The sequence below is a fragment of the Solanum tuberosum genome, unplaced genomic scaffold (genome assembly GCF_000226075.1).
Source record: "Solanum tuberosum cultivar DM 1-3 516 R44 unplaced genomic scaffold, SolTub_3.0 scf00098, whole genome shotgun sequence".
Classification (NCBI taxonomy): domain Eukaryota; kingdom Viridiplantae; phylum Streptophyta; class Magnoliopsida; order Solanales; family Solanaceae; genus Solanum; species Solanum tuberosum.
This window is the reverse complement of record NW_006239026.1, coordinates 1,533,649-1,560,272: the sequence shown is the minus strand read 5'-3', so window position 1 is coordinate 1,560,272 and position 26,624 is coordinate 1,533,649. Positions and strand designations below refer to the sequence as shown.

The following is a 26,624-nucleotide window of genomic DNA, read 5'->3' as shown; positions in this document are numbered from 1 at the left end:
TAAATTGAGACAACAAAAATAACATATATTGGGTCCATTTTAATTTATTTGTCTTATTTTTTTTATATTTAAAAATTGCGTAAAAATACTATAAATCATGATAATTGACAACATAAAATATTTCAAAAATGTTGTATGTGGGTAGTCTTATTATGCCTTAAATAGTATAAAAAAAAGTACAGGTTTGTGATAAAAAAACTTATTCTTTTATCCACGCAAACAATCACTTCAAAAACTCGGTTATTAGCCTCAAAATATACTATTTATATTATTGGGCCCGTGCTATTATCTAGTTTATATATAAGACATAGTTTAAAGACATTGCATACATAAGATATAGGTAAATCCTGAATTAAAATGGTGCACACACTTGTACAAGCAAAAAATTGACAAATCTAATGATGTCGTATCTTAGTTTTATTGGCAAATCAAATCTTACAACATTGATCTTAGTATTTTACATATATATAGAACTCTCGAAGACGCTAAGTTCCAATTTTTGTTTTTATTATAGATTGTTAATTAACTAGACATGAACATTAAGGATTTAAGGTGTATTGATAAATAAACTAAACCAAATACCACTTCAATTTTCGGAAAAATAAAATAAAATACCACTTCAATTTAATAATGGAGTGGGGATATTCAAGGTTCAGTTTAAATTATTTTTTTGTTTGTTTTAAAAAAGAAAATTTAGATCAATTAAGCCGATTTTTAAATGTTAAAAATCAAAACAAAAGATTTAAGTTAGTTCTTCATCGCTTTGATTTTTATGATTATTATTTTTTGATTGATTTAGTTTCTTTGTCAATTTTAAATATATAATTATATAGTTACAAACACGGGATAAGACACAAGTACCCCTAGCCTATGACCAAAATTCCAGAGATATACATTTACTAAACTAAGGTCCTAGTACGAAAGTTAATAAGTTCACAAAAATCCTTTTTTTATTGTACAGTAATTGGGGTATCTATTTTGAAATTAAAAGGTTCCATTTCGTGACAAAAAAATATTTTCCATCAAATTTCTTGAAGCTTCATATTTTTATAACGACATCAATGGAGTCAACGCAAAAAGATCCACCAATATGATGGCGGATGAACAACAATTCAATCCCAAGTTCAATCTACAATTTTCAGGAATAATTCACGAGCTCACTTCACAAATCAGAAATCCAAATTAATCTACAAACATCACTTGCTGGTTTCAGGTTCAACCGTGAAAAAAAATAACTTTTAAATTTTTCAATTAGAATTTAACAACAACTGTTCTATTTTAGAGCTACGAAAAAAAAACAATCATATTTTACATACCCGAAAGACTATTTCAATTAAATAATATATATCAAAGACCATAATACTTCAAACCCCCTAGGACCATTTTGATCATTTTCTCATTGGAAATACATTGTATTAATTGGAACACCCTATCCATCATTATTGGTCAAAAGATTATTTAATTAACACAAGACAAAAAATTTATATTCTAGTATTTGATAATAATTGCACTTGAACTAAGTAAAAAGTAGTATCTTTGAAACTTTTCCTTTTTTAGTTTTGAGTCAAAAATATTAAAGTAAAGAGTGTAGGGACTACACAGTCTTCTTTTCTCTTTTTGTCCATTTTAGATATCGACAAGATTCATCAGTCAACACTCTCATCACTACAATTTCACTCTTTTCACACAGAAACTGACACACCCACAAGCCTGAAATCACCCTTTATGGAGTATGAAAGAATCGACAAGAGAAATTTACAGGTAAAATTTCACTTTTTGAGATTGAAAATCTTGCTGAATCAGTGACAATGGAGTAGGATTTGAGTATAAACACTGATTAGTTGTTAATTATGCTTCTTTAATCTGTTTTGTGATCTGGGTTCTTTTTCTTTTTTCATCTCTTTTTACAAGCTCCGACCTTTTTGCTTTTGGTGACTCGAACACACGAATTCAGGGTGGGAGGTGGAGGGTGTTTATCATCCGACCAACCCCTTTTGTGATCTGGGTTGAAAGCAAAAAGTTTTTTTTTCTTTTCGTATGTGGGGTTTTCATTTTTAAGGCAAAATTGATCAGCGAACACTCTCTTCAGTACAATTTCAGTCTTTTTTCAGAGAAACTGTCACACCCACAGGCCTAAAATCACATGTTAAGGGAAGAAGGAGTAGGACCCTTTAATTTGGAGTATGAAAGAATCGATAAGAGAAATCTACAGGTAAAATTGACTGTGTCAGCTTGTTAATTTTGTAGGATCAGTAACAATGGGGTAAGAGTATAAACCTTGATGCGCTATGTACGGATTAGTTGTTAATCTTAATTCTTTACTCGCTTTGTGATCTGGGATTTTTTTTTTTAGCTCCATCCTTCTTGTTCTCTTGGTGATTCAAAGTTTCGAACCGACAATCTTAGGGTTGGAAGTGGAGGGTGTTACATCCGACCAACCCCTTTTGTGATCTGGATTGAAAGCAAAAAGTTTTTTTTTTTTTTCTTAATTTTTTTCCCCAATGTGAGTTTGAATTTTCAAGGCGAAATTGAAATTGTGAGTGACAATGGAGTAAAGGGTACAAACCTTGATGCGTTATGTACTGCTTAATTGTTAATTTGGTTCTTTACTGGTTTTGTGATCTGGGCTTTTTTTTCAACCCTTCCCTAAGGGCTTGCACCTTTTTTGCTACTGGATGACTCGAACCCATAGTCTCTTAGTTAGAGGTGGAGGGTGCTTATCATCCGAGTAAAAGTTTCGTCTTTTTTTTTCTTTTCTTTCCCAATGTGAGTTTATTCTTTTTTCAAGTCAAAATTGACATTTATGAGCTTGATAATCTTGAAGAGTGAGTGACAATGGAGTAGGGTACAAACACTGATGCTTAGGTACTGCTTGGTTATTAATTTAGTTCCTTAATGCTTTGTGATCTGGGTTGAAACTTGAAAGCAACTTTTTTCGCTGTCTTTCTTTCCCCAATAGGGGTTTTAGTTTTCAAGGCAAACATGTCATTGTGAGCTTGAGAATCTTACTGATTCAGTGATAATGGAGTAGGGCACAAACTTACTGTTTAGTTGTTAATTTGGTCCTTTATCCGCTTTGTGATCTGGGTTGAAAGCAAAAGTTTTCAATTTTTCTCTTTCCTCAATGTGTGTTCAGATTAGTTGTTAATTCTTGATTCTTTACTCGCTTTGTGATCTGGGATTTTTTTTTTTGCTTCATTCTTTTTGCTCTCTTGGTGATTCGAAGTTCCGAACCAACAATCTTAGGGTTAGAAGCGGAGGGTGGATATCATCCGATCAAACCCGTTTTGTGATCTGGGTTGAAAGCAAAAAGTTTTTCTTTTTCCTTTTCCGGTATGTGAGTTTGAATTTTCAAGGCAAAATTGACATTGTGAGTGACAATGAAGTAAAGGGTACAAACCCTGATGCGTTATGTACTGCTTAATTGTTAATTTGGTTATTTACTGGTTTTGTGATCTGGGTTTTTTTTCAACCCTTCCCTAAGAGCTTGCACCTCTTTTGCTACTTGATGACTCGAACCCAATGTGAGTTTTATTTTTTTTAAGTCAAAATTGACATTATGAGCTTGTTAATCTTGAAGAGTGAGTGACAATGGAGTAGGGTACAAACACTGATGCTTATGTACTGCTTAGTTGTTAATTTACTTCCTTAATGCTTTGTGATCTGGGTTGAAAGCAAAATTTTTTTCTGTCTTTCTTTCCCCAATAGGTATTTTAGTTTTCAAGGAAAAATTGTCATTGTGAGCTTGAGAATCTTACGGAGTCGGTGATAATGGAGTAGGTTACAAATGTACTGTTTAGTTGTTAATTTGGTTCTTTATTCGCTTTGTGATCTGGGTTGAAAGCAAATTTTTTCACTTTTTCTCTTTCCCAAATGTGTGTTTTGATTTTCAAGGCAAAAAAAGGTAGAGAGAATGGCACATTGATATATCGTTTTCATCACAATTAGGCTTTTTCTACTTTAGTTATTGTTAGTTTTTTTTTGTTTTTTTATGAAGTAAGTAGATTCATTTCAAGGCATCAAGAAGATGCAAGCTTTACAAGGATAGATCAGTTAAGCTCACAAAAAAAAGGATTTGTAGCCTCTTTCTAAGCTATAGAGCTAACAAAATCCAAGAAGAGTTCTACTTGCATTATCCTCCTTTTGTTTGAAAAAGAAATCAACTTTTGATCCATTGAATCTGCACATAGTTATACGGAGCTATCACTTTCCATGTAAACCCCATTTTTCATTTTAGGAAATTAAGCCTTTTTTTTCCTTCCGTTTTGTTTGTTTTGTTTTAGCTGTCCCCCAGAAAGCTGAGGTCTATGCTACTGGGAGCAGAAAAGAAGAGGAAACAAGAAGGAAGGGATGATGTAGTAGAAGATCAAGAGCTTCAATCTGCCACTGTGTCCTTGAGATCCCATTTGCCTGAGATCCATGACTCTGGTATAGTATTGCATTGACGTTTTATATATTACGCAATGAGATTTTGTACTTAGGGGGTACCTTCATTTCTTGCTTAAATGCTTACCTTGCTTACATACTATGTTAGTTTGAATGCAAGTACTTGTGTTTTGCTTGCTAGGTTGTAATTTGGAGAATTGCAAAGATGTAAGTAAGTGTTGGTCTTGAGAATTCGACTTCCTTAGCAGTTGATTTGTCAATGTATTGAGATGATTAATGACATGAGAATCAAAGATCAATCTTTGGTTAGTACAACAATTAGGTCTCAAGATGACAGTAGCTTGGACTGTGATGGCGAAATCGATAGTCTTGGTACTGTATCTCCTCTCTTTGAATTTCAAAAGGCTGAGCGGGCTGCACAAAGGGTGTCCCTAGCTTATTTCTCAAAACCTACCCTTTCCCAAATGGGATGATGCACAAAAATGGATAGCAAGCCCAACATCTAACAGGCCGAAGACTGGGCAGTGCAGTCAAGTTGTTGCATCTCGCAAGACTAGTCATTCTGGATATGGTTATCGGCAACAATCTACAAAAGTTGTAGTTGAGGTTCCTGATCAAAAATTGGTTGCTTATGATGTGCCTGTTGACACAAAACAGATAGACTCAGGCCAACCAAAAGACAGTGGAGTTCAGAAGTTTGTGAGTTGGGAGGCTGAGCCACACCCAATTGCTGAATCATTTGTTAAGCCAATGCTCATGATTGAAAAATCCATCGGACAATCAGCAAGTAAGACTAATTTTTATGCGCCATACCCTATCATCTTACACCTTGCACTGTAGCTTTAATCCCTTTACATGTGACTGGAAAATATTTCTGTCTATTCATGATATAAATTGAGTCCAAGAATGAGAAATAGTAGTATTGCTAATTTCAGTGTACTTTCTATAAAGATATTGTCATCATTTCTAGTTTGCATTCTATTGTGTGAAGCATGTTCTATTTAGGGGTTGCACAATTATATTCAATAGTCGTCTCATGTGGGATACTGGGTATGTTGTTGTTGTCTCATTTAGCATTCAAATTTTATTGCTTGGCTTCCTCCATGCACTCAAGAGACATTTGTGCTCACTTAACGGGATGGTGCACATAATATTGTTCAAAGCAAATTTGCTTCAACAACATTCCTTTTTAGCCGAGGGTCTATTGGTAACAACTTCTCCCATAAAGGTAGGGGTAGGGTCTGGTTACATCCTACCCTCCCCAGGCCCCACTTTTGGGGTTACACTAGATATTTTGTTATTTATCAAAACAAATATAGATACTTGAAGTATTCATAAAAAGAGTATTATTACTTCAAGCATTCAAATGTTCTAGAATAGCTAAAATCTTATTGAAAATGTAAAAGCCTATGATTTAGATTCTACATACAATGGTTGACAACAAGGTGGTACACATAGAAGACTTAGCTGGTCTCACGGCTGAATATTTCTAGAAGTGCTAGTACACTTCCTTATAGCTGCATAGTTGTGCTTTTTATTATTATAGTCTTCACATTAGGCTGACACAAGAATTACATTAAAAAATTAAGGTGGGTTATGAGGATTTAATGCAGTAGGGGTAAATATGACCTTTTTTATAGTATAAGGGAAAATAGATTTTCCCTTTTCTTCAAACTTTAGGACCATATTTGCCTTTTTTTTTTCTTCAAAAAAAAAGTAGACATATATGATCCTAAAGTTGGAAGAAAAGGGAAAATATATTGAGTACATTAAGATTTAACGTCGTATGGGTAAATATGACCCTTTTTGAGAATACAAGGGTAAATATGACCCTAAAGTTGGATGAGAAGGACAAATTTGTTGAAAAAGTAACGAAGGGAAAATTTGACTTATTTGTGAGAGTACAAGGGCAAATATGACCATTTTTCGTTACTAATACCTGTATAACTCTAGTCAACTACAAAACGACCCCTAAGTTCTACAACTTGATATACTTATTGCACTCTATGAGTACAATATGACAAAAATGTTGTTATCTTTTTCATGATTTCTTTAATAAAAAATTGAGGCTGCTATCGTAGTTATATACAAGATGTAGTCACTACATGGATGGTGATGTTCTTCTATCTCATAGCTAGTCCTTCCTTTCTCTCTTTTATTCTTTCATTATGTCAAAACATCAAAACTACAATAAACACTACTAGGTTAATCTTTCTACTCCTAGTCCAAACATTCTAGGAATATTAAAAACTACAATTAATACTACTTTTATTACCATAAATTCTATCATAATAGATTTGCGTCCTTTAAATATCAATAAAAAGAACACTCATACAATCTTATCTCCGACAAAAGCGAACAACTTCTTCTCTACCTACTCAATCAACCATGAATTCAAACCAAACAAATTTTACCACAATTCCCTTAATACTAATGGACATATTGGTTGCAGCCCCCATCTGCATGACGCCGCCAATACCTAACACAAACCCATCATCTTGGCTCAAAATGGGTCTCCACGGACACTCTCTAACACTACATGTCTTGATGGAGAATCAAGAAATAATGCTAGTGATACAAAAGCTTTCCATTCTAGCTTAGATTATTTCGGAAGGGATGAGGCGAGCCATGGAGACTTACAACAGCCATCTATGGCTGTCGACAATCCTTCGGCCACCAATAAACTACCAGCTCCCGGGGACTTATTGTTCTTTAACATTCCAACAAGGGAGACACCACTGTGCACTCTCATGCACCAAACCCATCCAATTGTAGTGACAACCCCTCTATCAGGCTACCTGAACATCCAAGACATAGACCCTTTGCACCATTACTAGCAAATGCACGGACTAGCGCAGGGAACCATAGTTGGGAAAAAACCCAGTTCTCTGCGCTAGTACCTGTATTTGCCAGTAATGGTATAAGGGTCTATGTCTTAGATGTTCAGGTTGCTGCGAGTTATCACTGCTATTGGATGAGTTAGTGCATGAGAGTGTACAATGGTCTCCCTTGATGGAATGTTCTTTAAGTAACCCAGGAGTTTGTAATTCATTGGTGGCTAAAGGGTTGTCGACATCCATAGATGACTGTTGTAAAACTCCATGGCTCTACTCATCCCTTTCGAAACAATCTGAGCTAGGAAGGAAGAATTTGTATCACTAGCATATTTCTTGATTCTCTATTAAGACATGCACTGTGAGAGAGTGGCCTTGGAGACCCATTTCGACCCTGGGTTTGTTTTGGGTATTGGCGACGTCATGTAGATGGGGGTTGCACCCGCAACCAATCCGTCCACTGGTATTATGGGAGTTGGTGGTAAGGTTTGTATGGCTTGGATCCATGATTGACTGAGTGATAGAGAGGAGGTTTTTCGCTTTTGTCAAAAATGAGATTGTATGGATCTTCTGGTCATTGATATTTAAAGGAGGCAAATCTATTGTGATTGAATTAATGGGAATAGAAATAGTATTTCTTGCAACTCTTAATATTCCTAGGATGTTGGAACTACGAGTAAAAGGATTAATTGCCAAAAATTAAAAGGTGAAAGAAATCTCTATTTAAGAATGACAAATAAACGTAGAACATGGGAAGGAAAGAAATGAACAGAATAAGTCAGCTCCATAGTGTCGTCCTATGGACACACTTCTACATTTGCTCAAAACAAAGGAGAGGGTAGATCTATTACACGACCTTATTCATGATAGTTGGTCATTCCTTTCTCTCTTTTATTCTTTCAATATGTCAGAACATGAAAACTACAATAAATACTACTAGTTCAGGCCGTTAATCCTTCTACTTATAATTCCAACATTCTAGGAATATTAAATACTACTTCTATCACAATAGATTTGCTTTTTTTAAATATCAATGATCAGAAGACCCATACGATCTCATCTTTGACAAAAGCAAACAGCCTCTTCTCTACCCACTCAATCAACCATGAATCCAAACTTTACCACCAATTCCTTTAATACCAGTGGACGAATTGGTTGTGGGTGCCATCCCCATCTACACTATGCCGCCAGTACTTAACACGAACCCTTCATCTTTGGTCAAAACTTTCAAATGCTGCATGTCTTGATGGAAAAATCAAGAAATGATGCTAGTGATACAAAATTGACATTGTGAGTGACAAATGGAGTAAAGGGCACAAATCCTGATGCGCTTTGTACTGCTTAATTGTTTATTTGGTTCTTTACTGGTTTTGTGATCTGGGTTTTTTTTTACCCCTCCCTAAGAGGTTGCACCTTTTTTGCTACTTGATGACTCAAACCCTCATTCTTTGAGTTGGAGGTGGAAGGTGCTTATCATCCGAGCAAAAGTTTCGTCTTTTTTTTTTCTTTCCCAATGTGAGTTTTATTTTTTTAGGCAATATTGACATTATGAGTGACAATGGAGTAGGGTACAAACACTGATGCTGATGTACTGCTTAGTTGTTAATTTGGTTCCTTGATGCTTTGTGATCTGGGTTGAAAGGAATTTTTTTCGCTCTTTCTTTCCCCAATAGGTGTTTTAATTTTCGAAGGCAATATTGTCATTGTGAGCTTGAGAATCTTACAGATTCAGTGATAATGGTTAGGGTACAAATGTACTGTCTAGTTGTTAATTTGGTTCTTTATTCGCTTTGTGATCTGGGTTGAAAGCACTTTTTTTCACTTTCTCTTTCCCAAATGTGTGTTTTGATTTTCAAGGCAAAAAAAGGTAGAGAGAATGACGCATTGCTATATCGTTTTCATCACAATTGCGCTTTTCCTACTTTAGTTATTGTTGGTTTTGTTTGTTTTTTTCTACTTCTTGCTTGCCAAAAATTAAAAGGTGAAAGAAATCTCTATTTAAGAATGACATTTTTTATAGTATAAGGGTAAATATGGTCCTAAAGTAGGAAGAAAAGGGCAAATATATTTACATGAATATTGAACGTTGTAGGGGTAAATATGACCCTTTTTGAGAATACAAGGGCAAATATGACCCTAAAGTTGGATGAAAAGGACAAATTTGTTGAAAAAGTAATGAAGGGAAAATATGACTTATTTATGAGAGTACAAGGGCAAATATGACCCTTTTTCGTTACTAATACATGTATAACTCTAGTCAACTACCAAACGACCCGTAAGTTGATATACTTGTTGCACTCTATGAATACAATATGACAAAAATGTTGGTATCTTTTTCATGATTTTTTTAAACAAAAATTGAGGATGCTATCGTGGTTATATACAAGATGTAGTCACTATATGGAAGGTGATGTTCTTCTATCTGATAGTTGGTCCTTCATTTCTCTCTTTCATTCTTTCATTCCTTCATTATGTCAAAACATCAAAACTACAATAAGCACTACTAGGTTAATCCTTCTACTCCTAGTTCGAACATTCTAGGAATATTAAAAACTACAATTAATACTACTTTTATTACCATAAATTCTATCATAATAGATTTGCGTCCTTTAAATATCAATAAAAAGAACACTCATACAATCTTATCTCCGACAAAAGCGAACAACTTCTTCTCTACCCACTCAATCAACCATGAATTCAAACCAAACAAATTTTACCACAATTCCTTTAATACAAATGGACGGATTGGTTGCAGGTGCAACCCCCATCTGCATGACGCTTCCAATACCTAACACAAACCCATCATCTTGGGTCAAAATGGGTCTCCAAGGACACTCTCTAACACTGCATGTCTTGATGGAGAATCAAGAAATAATGCTAGTTATACAAAAGCTTTCCATTCTAGCTCAGATTATTTCGGTAGGGATGAGGAGAGCCATGGAAACTTACAACAGCCATCTATGGATGTCAACAACCCTTCAGCACCAATAAACTACCAGCTCCCAGAGTTATTGTTCTTTAACATTCCAACAAGGGAGACATCACTGTGCACTCCCATGCACCAAACCCATCCAATTGCAGTGACAGTCCCTCTACGCAGCTACTTGAACATCCAAGACATAGACCCTTTTCACCATTACTAGCAAATGCACGGACTAACAGAGGGAACTGTAGTTGGGAAAAAACCTAGCTCCCTATGCTAGTCCCTGTATTTGCCAGTAATGGTATAAGGGTCTATGTCTTGGATGTTCAAGTAGCCTGGTAGGGGAGTTATCACTGCTATTGGATGAGTTTAGTGCATGAGAGTGTATGGTCTCCCTTGATGGAATGTTCTTTAAGTAACCCAGGAGTTTGTAATTCATTGGTGGCTACAAGGTTGTCGACATCCATAGATGACTGTTGTAAAACTCCATGGCTCTACTCATCTCTTTCGAAACAATCTAGGCTATGAAGGAAGAATTTGTATCACTAGCATATTTCTTGATTCTCTATTAAGACATGCACTGTGAGAGAGTGGCCTTGGAGACCCATTTCGACCCTGGGTTTGTTTTGGGTATTGGCGACGTCATGTAGATGGGGGTTGCACCCGCAACCAATCCGTCCACTGGTATTATGGGAGTTGGTGGTAAGGTTTGTATGGCTTGGATCCATGATTGACTGAGTGATAGAGAGGAGGTTTTTCGCTTTTGTCAAAAATGAGATTGTATGGATCTTCTAGTCATTGATTTTTAAAGGAGGCAAATCTATTGTGATTGAATTTATGGGAATAGAAATAGTATTTCTTGTAACTCTTAATATTCCTAGGATGTTGGAACTAGGAGTAGAAAAATTAATTGCCTGAACTCAAAAATTAAAAGGTGAAATCTCTATTTAAGAATGACAAATATGATCTTTTTTATAGTATAAGGGCAAATATGGTCCTAAAGTTGGAAGAAAAGGGCAAATATATTGAATACATGAAGATTTAACGTCGTAGGGGTAAATATGACCCTTTTTGAGAATACAGGGGCAAATATGACCCTAAAGTTGGATGAAAAGGACAAATTTGTTGAAAAAGTAACGAAGGGAAAATATGACTTATTTGTGAGAGTACGAGGGAGAATATGACCTTTTTTCGTTACTACTACATGTACAACTCTAGTCAACTACCAAACGACCCCTAAGTTGATATACTTGTTGCACTCTATGAATACAATATGACAAAAATGTTGGTATCTTTTTCATGATTTTTTTAAACAAAAATTGAGGATGCTATCGTGGTTATATACAAGATGTAGTCACTATATGGAAGGTGATGTTCTTCTATCTGATAGTTGGTCCTTCATTTCTCTATTTCATTATGTCAAAACATCAAAACTACAATAAGCACTACTAGGTTAATCCTTCTACTCCTAGTCCGAACATTCTATGAATATTAAAAACTAAATTAATACTACTTTTATTACCATAAATTCTATCATAATAGATTTGCGTCCTTTAAATATCAATAAAAAGAACACTCATACAATCTTATCTCCGACAAAAGCGAACAACTTCTTCTCTACCCACTCAATCAACCATGAATTCAAACCAAACGAATTTTACCACAATTCCCTTAATACCAATGAATGGATTGGTTGCAGGTGCAACCCCCATCTGCATGACACTGCCAATACCTAACACAAACCATCATCTTGGGTCAAAATGGGTCTCCAAGGACACTCTCTAACACTGCATGTCTTGATGGAGAATCAAGAAATAATGCTAGTGATTCAAAATCTTTCCTTTCTAGCTAAGATTATTTCAGAAGGGATAAGGAGAGCCACAGAGAATTACAATAGTCATCTATGGATGTCGACAACCCTTCAGCCACCAATAAACTTCCAGCTCTCGGGGTTATTGTTCTTTAACATTCCAACAAGGGAGACACCACTATGCACTCCCATGCACCAAACCCATCTAATTGTAGTGACAACCCCTCTACCAGGCTACCTGAACATCCAAGACATAAACCCTTTGCACCATTACTAGCAAATGCATGTACTAGCGTAGGGAACCGTAGTTGGGAAAAAACCCAGCTCCCTGCTCTAGTACTTGTATTTGCCAGTAATGGTATAAGGGTCTATGTCTTAGATGTTCAGGTTGCTGCGAGTTATCACTGCTATTGGATGAGTTTAGTGCATGAGAGTGTACAATGATCTCCCTTGATGGAATGTTCTTTAAGTAACCCAGGAGTTTGTAATTCATTGGTGGCTAAAGGGTTGTCGACATCCATAGATGACTATTGTAATTCTCTGTGGCTCTCCTTATCCCTTCTGAAATAATCTTAGCTAGAAAGGAAAGATTTTGAATCACTAGCATTATTTCTTGATTCTCCATCAAGACATGCAGTGTTAGAGAGTGTCCTTGGAGACCCATTTTGACCCAAGATGATGGTTTGTGTTAGGTATTGGCAGTGTCATGCAGATGGGGGTTGCACCTGCAACCAATCCATTCATTGGTATTAAGGGAATTGTGGTAAAATTCGTTTGGTTTGAATTCATGGTTGATTGAGTGGGTAGAGAAGAAGTTGTTCGCTTTTGTCGGAGATAAGATTGTATGAGTGTTCTTTTTATTGATATTTAAAGGACGCAAATCTATTATGATAGAATTTATGGTAATAAAAGTAGTATTAATTTAGTTTTTAATATTCATAGAATGTTCGGACTAGGAGTAGAAGGATTAACCTAGTAGTGCTTATTGTAGTTTTGATGTTTTGACATAATGAAATAGAGAAATGAAGGACCAACTATCAGATAGAAGAACATCACCTTCCATATAGTGACTACATCTTGTATATAACCACGATAGCATCCTCAATTTTTGTTTAAAAAAATCATGAAAAAGATACCAACCTGCCAAAAATTAAAAGGTGAAAGAAATCTCTATTTAAGAATGACAAATAAACGTAGAACATGGGAAGGAAAGAAATGAACAGAATAAGTCAGCTCCATAGTGTCGTCCTATGGACACACTTCTACATTTGCTCAAAACAAAGGAGAGGGTAGATCTATTACACGACCTTATTCATGATAGTTGGTCATTCCTTTCTCTCTTTTATTCTTTCAATATGTCAGAACATGAAAACTACAATAAATACTACTAGTTCAGGCCGTTAATCCTTCTACTTATAATTCCAACATTCTAGGAATATTAAATACTACTTCTATCACAATAGATTTGCTTTTTTTAAATATCAATGATCAGAAGACCCATACGATCTCATCTTTGACAAAAGCAAACAGCCTCTTCTCTACCCACTCAATCAACCATGAATCCAAACTTTACCACCAATTCCTTTAATACCAGTGGACGAATTGGTTGTGGGTGCCATCCCCATCTACACTATGCCGCCAGTACTTAACACGAACCCTTCATCTTTGGTCAAAACTTTCAAATGCTGCATGTCTTGATGGAAAAATCAAGAAATGATGCTAGTGATACAAAATTGACATTGTGAGTGACAAATGGAGTAAAGGGCACAAATCCTGATGCGCTTTGTACTGCTTAATTGTTTATTTGGTTCTTTACTGGTTTTGTGATCTGGGTTTTTTTTTACCCCTCCCTAAGAGGTTGCACCTTTTTTGCTACTTGATGACTCAAACCCTCATTCTTTGAGTTGGAGGTGGAAGGTGCTTATCATCCGAGCAAAAGTTTCGTCTTTTTTTTTTCTTTCCCAATGTGAGTTTTATTTTTTTAGGCAATATTGACATTATGAGTGACAATGGAGTAGGGTACAAACACTGATGCTGATGTACTGCTTAGTTGTTAATTTGGTTCCTTGATGCTTTGTGATCTGGGTTGAAAGGAATTTTTTTCGCTCTTTCTTTCCCCAATAGGTGTTTTAATTTTCGAAGGCAATATTGTCATTGTGAGCTTGAGAATCTTACAGATTCAGTGATAATGGTTAGGGTACAAATGTACTGTCTAGTTGTTAATTTGGTTCTTTATTCGCTTTGTGATCTGGGTTGAAAGCACTTTTTTTCACTTTCTCTTTCCCAAATGTGTGTTTTGATTTTCAAGGCAAAAAAAGGTAGAGAGAATGACGCATTGCTATATCGTTTTCATCACAATTGCGCTTTTCCTACTTTAGTTATTGTTGGTTTTGTTTGTTTTTTTCTACTTCTTGCATTATTCTCCTTTTGTTTGAAAAAGAGATCAACTTTTGATCCATTGAATCTGCCATAGTTATACAGAGCTATCACTTTATATGTAAACTCCATTTCTCATTTAGGAAATTAAGCTTTTTTTCCCCTTCCATTTTGTTTGTTTTGTTATAGCTATCTCCTAGAAAGCGGAGGTCTATGCTACTGGGAGCAGGAAAGAAGAGGAGACAAGAAGGAACGGATGATATAGTAGAAGATCAAGAGTTTGAATCTGCTACTGTGTCCTTGAGATCCCATTTGCCTGAGATCCATGACTCTGGTATAGTAATGCATTGGCGTTTTGTATGTTACGCAATGAGATTTGTACTTAGGGGGTACCTTCATTTCTTTCTTTAATGCTTACCTTGTTTACACACTAAGTTAGTTTGAATGCAAGTACTTGTTTTTTGCTTGCCAGGTTGTAAGTTGGAGAATTGCATATATATAAATGTTGTTATTGTTGTTCCTGAGAGTTCGACTTCCGTAGTAGTTAATTCGTCAATGTCCTTGGAGATGATTAATGACATGAGAATCAAAAATCAATCTTTGGTTAGTACCAGAAATAGGTCTCAAGATGACAGTAGTTTGGACTGTGATGGTGGAATCGATAGTGTTGGTACTGTATCTCCTCTCTTTGAATTTCAAAAGGCTGAACGGGCTGCACAGAGAGCGCCCCTAGCTCATTCCTCAAAACCTGCCCCTTCCAAATGGGATGATGTGCAAAAATGGATAGCAAGCCCAACATCTAACAGGCCGAAGACTGGGCAGAGCAGTCAAGTTGTTGGATCTCGCAAGACTAGTCATTCTGGATATGACTATTGGCAACAATCTACAAAAGTTGTAGTTGAGGTTCCTGATCAAAAATTGGTTCCTTATGAGGAGCCTATTGACACAAAACAGATAGACTCAGGCCAACCAAAGGACAGTGGAGTTCAGAAGTTCCTGAGTTGGGAGGCTGAGCCACACCCAATTGCTGAATCATATGTTAAGCCAATGCTCATGATTGAAACATCCATCGGACAATCAGCAAGTAAGACTAATTTTTTTATGCGCGATACCCTATCAACCAACACCTTGCACTGTAGCTTTAATCCCTTTACATGTGACTGGAAAAGATTTTTGTCTATTCTTGATATAAATTTGAGTCCAAGAATGGGAAATAGTAGTATTGCTAATTTCAGTGTACTTTTTATAAAGATATTGTTATCATTTCTAGTTTGCATTCTATTGTGTGAAGCACCTTCTATTTAGAGATTGCACAATTATACTCAATAGTTGTCTCATTTGGCATTCAATTTTTAATGCTTGGCTTCCTCCATGCACTCTAGAGACATTTTCTTCACCTAATGGGATGGTGCACAGAATATTGTGTAGTCTAATAATTGTTGAGAATACCAAAGCAAATATGCGTCAATAACATTCCTTTTGAGCAGAGGGTCTATCGGAAACAACCTCTGTACCCCACAATGGTAGGGGTAAGGTCTGTGTACATCCTACCCTCCCCAGACCCCACTTGTGGGATTACACTGGGTATGTTGTTGTTTATCAAAACAAATATAGATACGTGGAGTACTGATTAAAAAAGTATTGGTACTTGAACCATTCAAATGTTCTAGAATAGCTGAAATCTTATTGAAAATGTAAAGGCCTGTGATTTAAATTCTACCATCAATGATTGACAGCAAGATGGTACACATAGAAGATTTAGCTGGCCTCACGGCTGAACATTTCTAGAAGTGCTATTACACCTCCTTATAGCTGCATAGTTGTGCTTTTTATTATTATAGTCTTCACATTAGGCCGACACACACATATTTTCTGAGTTCTTTACATTAGGCCTATATATTTCTTCTTTAAACTCTATCTCCCTTTTCTCAAAGTTCACTTCTCTTCTTGACTCCGCATTGCATGATTAAACATATGTACCAATGTATTCAAATAGGAATTATAAAAGGAAGTATCTTTTAAGGAAAGTAGATAATATTGGGTGGCCGAAAAAGAGTAAGACAAAATCTATTGGGGAGGCAGAGTATGCTATCATTTAGTAAACGTCTTTGCAGTTTGCACTAGATCCTTAATGTTACTAAAAAGTCTGAAGTTGCATGGAGTCTTCATACTCTCAGTAATTGGAAAATGTATGTAACTTTTGAACTTTTTGGGTCCTGACTTTTATCGTCATGAGAATGGAAACTGCTCATTTTCAAATTGATCTTCAATTTATATTTCCTAAGTTAAGCCATCTCACTGACAGATGGGAAAATATGTTTATTCTCCTTACTCTTGACTCACTTGAACTTCCTTTGGGACTTACAATAACTATTTGAGCCTGCTAGACAACAAAGTATTAGCAAATAAGTGAGTAAAATTATCATGATTTTTACATGATTGTACTATATTTAGTGGTGTCTTCTTGTGCTTTTTATTATTATAGTCTTCACATTAGGCTGACACATTTATTTTCTAAGTTCTTTACATTAGGCTGATATATTTCTTCTTTAAACTCTATCTCCCTTTCTCAAAGTTTACTTCTCTTCTTAACTCAGCATTGCATGATTAAGCATATGCACCAATGTATTCAAGGAGGAATTATAAAGGGAAGTATCTTTTAAGGAAAGTAGATAATATTGGGTGGCCGTAAACAGCAAGACAAAATCTATTGGGGAATAAAAGTATGCTATCATTTAGTAAACTTTGAAGTTTGCACTAGATCCTTAATGTTACTAAAACGTCTGAAGTTGCATGGAGTCTTCATACTCTCAGTAATTGGAAAATGTATGTAACTTCTGGACTTTTTGGGTCCTAACTTTTATCATCATGAGAATGGAAACTGCTCATTTTCAAATTGATCTTCAATATATATTTCCAAAGTTAAGACATCTCACTGACAGATGGGGAAATATGTTTTTTCTCCTTACTCTCGACTCACTTGAACTTCCTTTGGCACTTAATAACCATTTGAGCCTGCTAGACAACAAAGTATTAGCAAATAAGTGAGTAAAATTATCATGATTTTCTTACGTGATTGTACTATCTTTAGTTGGTGTCTTTTTTCAAGCATGCTTCAATAACTTTTCTTTTGAGTTGAGGATCTATTGAAATAGTCTTCCTACTCCACAAAAGTAGGGGTTAGGTCTACGTACATCTCCTAGTACAAAAAAAAGAAATTGCCTTGAGCACCTTATAAGTTGAAGATATACTAGTAGTTATATACAAGATGTAGTCACTACATGGACGGTGTTGTTCTTCTATCTGATAGTCCTTCCTTTCTCTCTTTTATTCTTTCATTATGTCAAAAAATCAAAACTACAATAAACACTACTAGGTTAATCCTTCTACTCCTAGTCCCAACATTCTAGGAATATTAAAACTACAATTAATACTACTTTTATTACCATAAATTCTATCACAATAGATTTGCGTCCATAAAATATCAATTAAAAGAACACTCATACAATCTCATCACTGACAAAACCGAACAACCTCTTCTCTACCAACTCAATCAACCATGAATTCAAACCAAACGAATTTTACCACAATTCCCTTAATACTAGTGGACGGATTGGTTGCGGGTGCAGCCCCCATTTGCACGATGCCACCAATACCTAACACAAACCCGTCATCTTGGGTCAAAATGGGTCTCCAAGGCCACTCTTTAACACTGCATGTCTTGATGGAGAATCAAGAATTGATGCTAGTGATACAAAATCTTTCCTAGCTTAGATTGTTTTGGAGGGGGATGAGGAGAGCCATGGAGATTTACAACAATTATCTATGGATGTTGACAACCATTTAGCCACCAACTCCCGGGGTTATCATTCTTTCACATTCCAGCATGGGAGACACCACTGTACACTCTCATGCACCAAAACCATCCAATAGCAGTGACTCCCCCCCACCCCACTAAGCTACCCGAACATCTAAAACATAGATCATTTGGACCATCATTGGCAAATGCAGGCGCAAGCACATGGAACTAGGGTTTTTTCCCAACTACAGGACTAGTGTGATCAATTGAGAGCACATGAACTTAGAGGCAAAACAATGTAACCTCCTCAATTCAGGTACACCTCCCTGTAAAACTAGTTCCTTTATGACCAGTGAATATGAATTGTCGTAATGAAATTAGTTTTACAGGGGTGTACCTAAGGTAATGTGGCTATGTTGTTTTGCATCTGAGCTCATGTGCTCTCTCTATTAATCCCACATGTCCCATAGTTGGGTAAAAAACCTCGGTTCTCTATGCTAGTCACTGTATTTACTAGTGATAGTACAATGGGTCTATGTCTCGGATGTTCAGATAGCTTGGTGGGGGGTTGTCATTGCTATTGGATGAGTTTGGTGCATGGGAGTGTACAATGGTGTCTTCTATGTTGGAATGTGAAAAAATAGTAACCTTAGGAGTTGGTGGCTGAAGGGTTGTCGACATCCATAGATGGCTGTTGTAAGTCTCCATGGCTCTCCTCATCCTCTTCGAAACAATCTGAGCTAGGAAGGATTTTTTATCACTAGCATCATTTCTTGATTCTCTATCAAGACATGCAGTGTTAGAGAGTGGCCTTGGAGACCCATTTCGACCCAAGATGATGGGTTTGTGTTGGGTATTGACGGCGTCACGTAGATGGAGGTTGCACGCTCAACCAATCTGTCCAATGGTATTAAGGGAATTGGTGGTCAAATTCGTTTGGTTTGGATCCATGATTGATTGAGTGGGTAGAGAAGAGGTTGTTCGCTTTTTGTCAGTATATGGATCTTCTAATCATTGATATTTAAATGAGGCAAATCTATTGCGATACAATTTATGAGAATAGAATATTATTTATTGTAGCTCTTAATATTCCTAGGATGTTAGAACAAGGAGTAGAAGGATTAACTGCCAAAACTCAAAAATTTTAAGTTGAAATCTCTATTTAAGAATGACAACTACATGTAGAACTTGGGAAGGAAAGAAAATGAATAGAATAAGTCAGCTCTATAGTTTCTTCATGTGGACACACTTCTATATTTGCTCAAAACAAAGAGGGTAGATCTATTACATAACCTTATTCTTGATAGTTGGTCCTTTTTTTCTTTCAATATGTCAGAACATCAAAACTACAATAAATACTACTAGTTCAGACAGTTAATCCTTCTACCCTTAGTTCCAACATTCTAGGAATATTAAAAACTACAATAAATACTACTTTTATCACAATTGATTTGCCTCCTTTAAATATCAATGAGCAGAAGACCCATATGATCTCATCTTTGACCAAAGCAAACAATCTCTTCTCTACCCACTCAATCAACTATGAATCCAAACCAAACAAACTTTACCACCGATTCTCTTATTACAAGTGGGTTGATTGGTTGCAGGTATAACCCCCATCTACATGACAACGCTAGTAAGTAGTACCCAACACGAACCCTTCATCTTGGGTCTCCAAGGTCACTCTCTAACACTGCATGTCTTGATGGAAAATTAAGAAATGATGCTAGTGATACAAAATCTTTTTTTCAAAGATCAAATTGTGTCAGACGAAATAAGGAGAGCCATGGAGACTTACAACAACCATCTATGAATGTCGACAACTCTTCAACCACCAATGAACTACCAATTCTTGGGTTATCGTTTTTTCACATTCCAACATGGGAGACACCAATGTACATTTCCATGAACCAAACCTATCTAATGACAACGACATCCCCTCACTAGTCTACCCGAACATCCAAGACATAAACCTTTGTACCGTCAATGGCAAATGCAGGGATAAGCACAAAGAACTATGGTTTTTTCTCATCTATGGGACAAGTAGGATCAATGGAGAACACATAAGCTCAGAGGCAAAACAATGTAACCTCTTCATCTCAGGTACACCCCTTTGTAAAACTAGTTTCTTTACGACTAGTGAATACGAACACGTAGCAAATAGAAAAAACTTTAGAATTAATGCAAGAAACAAGAATCGAAATAACTATGTTAAAAGGAGATTAAAGTAATCATTTACAAAGAGAAATACGACAAGAAATTCATCTTTATTTGTCTCCCGAATCTATTAAAAAGCTCAATAAATATTGGGCGACCTTACAACTCTTGGATAGAGAACCTATGTTTTGGTATTGAATACAACAGTAAGAACCTGAATGCAGGGCTGAAACCCAACAAGAACGAACAATCATGGAACTAGTTTCCATGAATGTAGGTACAAGGAACCTGAATGTTCTTGTTTGATTCTGTCCCCCCCTATTCAGGTTCCTTACCGTTGGATTAATTACTAAAAACATAGATCCTTATCTAGGAGTTGTACGGTCGCCTGATATTTATTGAACATTTTAATAGATTTGGTGGACAAATAAGAATGAATTTCTTGTCGTATTTATTTTTGTAGACCATTACTTTTATCTCCTTTAACACTTTATTTTTTTTGGCTGCTTAGGTCTCACTTTTAATATAGTATAGATAGTTTTTTTCCCATTATTAACTAATATAATCATACTTTAAGTGCTAGCTTTGTAAAGAAAGAAAATAACTCTGAGCATGTATCTCATTTTGTTACATGACAAAAAAGTAATCTTGCATTACAAATATATATCGTATTTGAATCTACTTCCTAACTGAATTATTGTTCAACTTTGCAGGTTCAGGAGATGTCAAATGATTTTACATTCACGAATGAAGTCATGCAACTAGCTTGATTGTTTATCAATTTGAAATTATATTTTTTCCTTTCAGATTTTCAATTGCTCATTCTACACATATTTGAATAGAGTATTATATACTCCATTTTAGGAAGTCTATTAATTCACATGAGACACACGTGCAACACATGTGTCCAGAAACTAGTATTTACTATATGCATGGAACTTAAGCTTTATGGTGCCTTTACGTGCTTGATTCATGATCGTCCACAGTAAATTGTTGAAATATGATGAATTTTTGGATGCAAGATGATAAACGATTGTATATTTTTGCAGTAAATCTGAGCCGTCATGATTCGTCTGTTTCTATACATAGTGCAACTGTTATCCCCCACCATCGACTGCAAGGTCAGTCTCGATGAGAGATATGGGCATGGAAATGACTCCAATTGCAAGCCAGGAACCTTCCAGGACGGACACCTGTGAGAGCAACAACACCTCTTCTTTTTATCCTTCAAATGATAATTTGGATGCTCGCACAAATGAATTGTCTGACCAGGAATTACAGATGAAAACTCGACGAGAAATCATGGCACTTGGAACTTAACTTGGTGAAATGAATATAACTGCTTGGGCTAGCAAAGATGGTGAGGATAGAAATGTATCCAGCTTGCTGAAAACTGATAAGCTCTCCAACCAAATACAACTGTCACTGAGACTCGTGCAGCTGCTTGGGAGGATGCAGAGAAAGCGAAGTACTTGTCCAGGTATTTCCGTGAAAGTAAGATCTTATTTTAGTTCTGGAGCCTTTTGGTTGAGGTTTAGAATATAGCTACAAGTCAAGCTAGGTTATTTACGGGACCTCCTTGGAGCCCCATTAATGACATTGATCCTGTTATATATTTTTAAAAAAAGGATTTGCTAGCTTTTATCCCTAAGATGCTCGTCAACCTCTTCTACACTTTGTTCTTCATGGTGATGGGTGCTCTTTATGTATGATCTGGAGCATAGTCTGATGAAAACTTATTTATCAGAAGAGAAAAAAAACAAGAACCAACAATTATTTGATCAATGCTGATTCTCAATGGAAGCTCATGTGTTGTTTTTTTTAATTTAAATTGTCAATTTGCTACATACTGTATGACTTGCTGGTTATCGTTCTCAAGGTTTAAACGAGAAGAAATCAAGATAGAAGCATAGGAAAATGATCAACAAGCAAAGACAGAAGCTGAGACGAGGAAAATTGAGTACTACTTACGAATCATAAAGTAAATCAGTTTGCCACAACCTGAATAGTGAATACCTTAGCAGCAATCTTCTCAGTAGGTACCAATGGAAGATATAAAGCTACCTTGTATCCCTTCTCTGATGCAGCATATTGCTCGGCCATTGGCTCGTACTTGGTGTGAAGTTTCTTGGCAGTGGGCTCATACTTAGCATAGATTGTTTTAGCTAGTCCTGACGCAGCTCCCATCACACCAGCACTTTTGACATCAGCTGCAACTGCGTGAGCTGCTGCAGGAGCTTGCTTGAAACAAAGGGAGTCCTGATTGATTCCATGGTCGAAAGAGTGTGGATGCAGCAGCACCTTTATTTGGAATAAACTCTTCTAAAATGCATTTGCTTTTATTAAGTAGTAGTTTTTTTGTGATAAAAAAAAAGTACTCTGCAAGCTTCAAAAGGCTTTTGATCAGATTCTTACTTTTATTAATTTGTAGGTTCAGTTTTGCATTGCTTATAAATCTTGCTTCTAGTTTAATATTCTTCTTCATTATGTTGTATGGTTAGTTTCATCTTTTAATAATATTTACCATTATCTCTGAGTATGGCATCTCAAATCATTTACATGAATCACTTCATCTCCTACGTTATAAACATAATATCTCTTTTTAAGCATCTTATCGAATATAAAAATTCTTTAACCATCTCCAACATCATAAATATTGCGATGAAGTGAAGTTTGACTCTCAAAATTATATATAGTGAAACTTGGATATGAGGTGTAGATAAATTATATTTCGAAACGAGGGCTTTGCACGTCATGACTCAATACACCAATAATAACTACTTATATCTCAGTCTATAGATCGTGATCACTTTATTTATACTCCTTTTCGTTTTGAAATTATATCTACGAATGTCATTAACACTTAAAAAATCAAGGGTCTTAATTTACAGATAATTACTATTTAGGCCTATACACGTCTAGTTACCAAAAGACACAAAAAAATATAAGCAAAAAATAAAGAGAAAATTTCAATAGATTCAAATAAAATTACAAGAAAATAGGAATTGAAATAATATCACACCTTTCCTAAAAAAAATTACCTAAATAGTTTCCTTATCCTTCTAGTATTCCAATTGAAACAATGATGTTTAAAGCGGTAATATTGTGCTAAATATATAAAACTTTAGGAAAAAGAATGGACTAATAAAACTTTAGTCTAAATAATATAGGATTAGAATTTCTAATCCTACCTAAATTAGGTCTTATACCATTATAAATAAACGTAGTTTGCTGGCTATTTTCTATTAACAAATAGTAGAGAGTTCATAACTTTATAAATAAAATATCTTTCTTCAGGAAAAAAAGTTTTTCATAGCGAAAATGGTGAACGTTAGGATGAACAATTCTAAGATCACAGTATACGTGGTGTCTTGTTGGATTTTTGCTGCTTTTGGTGGATTGATGTTTGGTTACGATATTGGTATTTCTGGAGGAGTTTCTGCTACGGATGATTTCTTGATTAAATTTTTCCCACATGTTTATCAAACAAAGTTACATGCTAAAGAAAATAACTATTGCAAATATGATAATTGGCTTCTCCAACTCTTCACTTCATCCTTATACATATCCGCTCTTTTCGCCAGTTTTTTTTGCTTCAAAAGCCGCTACTAAATTAGGAAGAAAGATAACTATTTTGATCGCGTCAATCTTTTTCATTGTTGGAGCTGTATTGAGTGCTGTCGCGGAGAACAAGTTGATGCTTATTTTTGGTAGAATTTTGTTTGGTATTGGTGTTGGATTCGGAAACGAGACTGTTCCTCTGTTTTTAACTGAAGTTGCACCAATCCAACACAGAGGAGCTGTGAATATCATGTTTCAATTGTTTGTGACTATAGGAATATTCATTGCAAATTTTGTTAACTATGGAACTTCAATGATACATCCATATGGTTGGAGAATATCACTTGGATTTGCAGCTATTTCCACGGTGATTCTGTTTATTGGTAGTTTTGTGATCACTGACACCCCCTACGAGTCTAATTGAGCGTGGTAATGAGGAACAGGGGAAGTCCACGCTCGTGAAGATTAGGGGTGTCAGTGATGTTGAGGCTGAGTATAAAGAAATCGTGGCAGCGTGTGAACATACCAAGCAAGTTAAGCATTCGTTGAAGAATTTACTGAAGCCTGCTAGCATTCCGCCTCTTGTGATTGGTGTGTTGTTGCAAATCTTTCAGCAATTTACTGGAATCAACGCTATTATGTTTTACGCGCCTGTTCTGTTTCAGACTATGGGATTCAAGGCCAATGCCTCGCTTCTGTCCTCTGTCATTACTGGAATTGTTAACGTTGGAAGCACATTCGTTTCGATCTACCTTGTTGACAAGGTTGGAAGGAGGAAATTGTTCCTCCAATCTTGTTGTCAGATGTTAATTTCTCAGTTGGCAATCGGTGCAATTTTGGTAACAAGTTTATCGGAGACAGGAACGTTGAACAGGACACTTGCAGCAATAGTGGTGCTTCTGGTTGTTTAATTCCTAGCGAGACATTCCCATTGGAAACAAGGACAACTGGTTTTGCTTTCGCGGTCAGCACAAACTTGCTCTTCACATCTATCATTGCACAACTTTTCTTGACTATGCTTTGCACTATGAAAGCCTACATTTTCTTCTTTTTCTCTGGATGGATTGTTGTCATGGGATTATTCGTCTTCTTCTTCTTGCCTGAAACGAAGGGAGTTCCGATTGATTCCATGGTCGAAAGAGTGTGGATGCAGCACCCTATTTGGAAGAGACTATTCTAAAATGTATTATGTTTTTATTGTGTAGTTTTTTGTGATCAACATTTAGCTTTTGTTTGTAGGTTCAGTTTTTACCATATGGATTAGAATATCAGTTTTTTTTTGTCATCAAGAGTAGTCTGTTAGTTTCTTATTTGATGGTTTGTAGCTGCATTTTTGTTTTCTATTTGCTTCATTAATGTTCACATATAATTCAAATTAGAAATTTATAAACTGATCATCTCTTGCTTTTATGTTGAAACAATCAGATATTTCCTCCTATGAAGATAAAAAAAAATGGGAACTTATATTATAAAATCAAGATAAATTAATTCTATCATATCTAGTAGGCTTTCTTTTTTAACATGTAAGTGGCAATATATACGAGAAAAGTATCAAAAACACTCCTAAACTTGGCACAAATTATTAATTTCATTCCCGAACTATTGACAGCCTTAAAAACATCCTTCTACTTGACTAACTAAACTTAGATACACCCCTGATACACTCCCGATATGCAACATGACTTAGCAAGTAGTCTCAAACTCTTGTAGGAGCATGGAGTTCTTAATAAAAATCGAGAGAAGTGTTGAAAACACCCCTAAACTTGACGAGAATTTAAGGGTATATTTCACTAATGTTGCAAGATCAGGGGTGTACTTAGCTTCAATTAGTCAAGTAAATGGGTGTTTTCAAAGCTGTCAATAGTTCGGGGGTGAAACTAATAATTTGCGTCAAGTTTAGGGTATTTTTAATACTTCTCTCCAATATATATTGGTAGAATTCTCAAGTTATATATTAGTTAGAGATGATTGAAAAGGATAAAAGAAAATTATTTGACTCTAAAGTTATCCTGTGAGTTATGGAAAGAAACCTAACAATTCACCATTTTAAAAGGTCAAGCAGGATTGACAGATTTCTAGACTGACAAGCATTTGAAGGTGAAGTGTATATAACAATTGAAATCTTAGGTGAATTCTACATCGAAATGAGATAGGAAAGTGAAGAGCTTTAATCAATATTTAAGACATACATAGTTTATGGACATTGTATTACATCGGAATGGTACACACAACTTTTACGAGCAAAAATTAACAAATCTAAGGATGTTGTATCTTAGTTTTTATTGGCAAATTAAATCTTATATTATTGATCTTAGTATTTTACATATCTCCAAAACTTTCGAAGACGCTAAGTTTTAGTTTCTGTTTTTATTAAATATTATTATATAACTAGACATGACCATTAAGGTGTATTGATAATCAGATACCAATTCAATTTAAGAATGAAGTAGGATATTCATGATTCAGTTTAAATTAGTTTTTTTTTTTTTTAAAAAGGAAAATTATGTCAATTAAGCCAATTCTTTTAAATGTTAGAATCAAAACAAACTATATATATATATATATAAACACATATTAGATTGACTATATTTCAACGTAAAGCTATCATATCAATTGCACATTAAGAAAAGAAGGAACTATATAGAGTATGTATGTAATTAAGTAATAATAAATACATTATATATTTTGTGCTTAAAATTATTGTAATCTCATAATCTTAGTAATATATTACCTTGTTAATAAATGTAGGGAAAGAAAATAAAATATCTCTGCCTAGTT

The 26,624-nt window shown here is 35.4% G+C and overlaps 2 protein-coding genes and 2 pseudogenes across 2 annotated transcripts; 3 read left to right on the top strand and 1 right to left on the bottom strand.

The window, feature by feature from the left end:
- The first annotated feature begins 1,560 nt into the window (after positions 1–1,560).
- On the top strand, positions 1,561–22,270 carry LOC102604184 (uncharacterized; annotated as a pseudogene).
- On the top strand, positions 2,259–5,226 carry LOC107060833 (uncharacterized). Its single transcript, XM_015309203.1, has 5 exons — positions 2,259–2,263; positions 4,295–4,428; positions 4,568–4,593; positions 4,635–4,811; positions 4,912–5,226. Exons 1-5 carry the CDS (start codon positions 2,259–2,261, stop codon positions 5,224–5,226), a joined length of 657 nt encoding a protein of 218 aa, XP_015164689.1.
- On the bottom strand, positions 22,192–22,830 carry LOC107060832 (REF/SRPP-like protein At3g05500). Its single transcript, XM_015309201.1, has 2 exons — positions 22,810–22,830; positions 22,192–22,607 (listed from the first exon to the last, which is right to left on the bottom strand). The coding sequence occupies exons 1-2, from the start codon at positions 22,828–22,830 to the stop codon at positions 22,272–22,274; spliced, it is 357 nt and encodes a 118-aa protein (XP_015164687.1). The 3' UTR covers positions 22,192–22,271.
- Positions 22,831–23,606: 776 nt separating this feature from the next.
- LOC102588690 (sugar transport protein 8-like) lies at positions 23,607–25,026 on the top strand (annotated as a pseudogene).
- Positions 25,027–26,624: the final 1,598 nt, after the last annotated feature.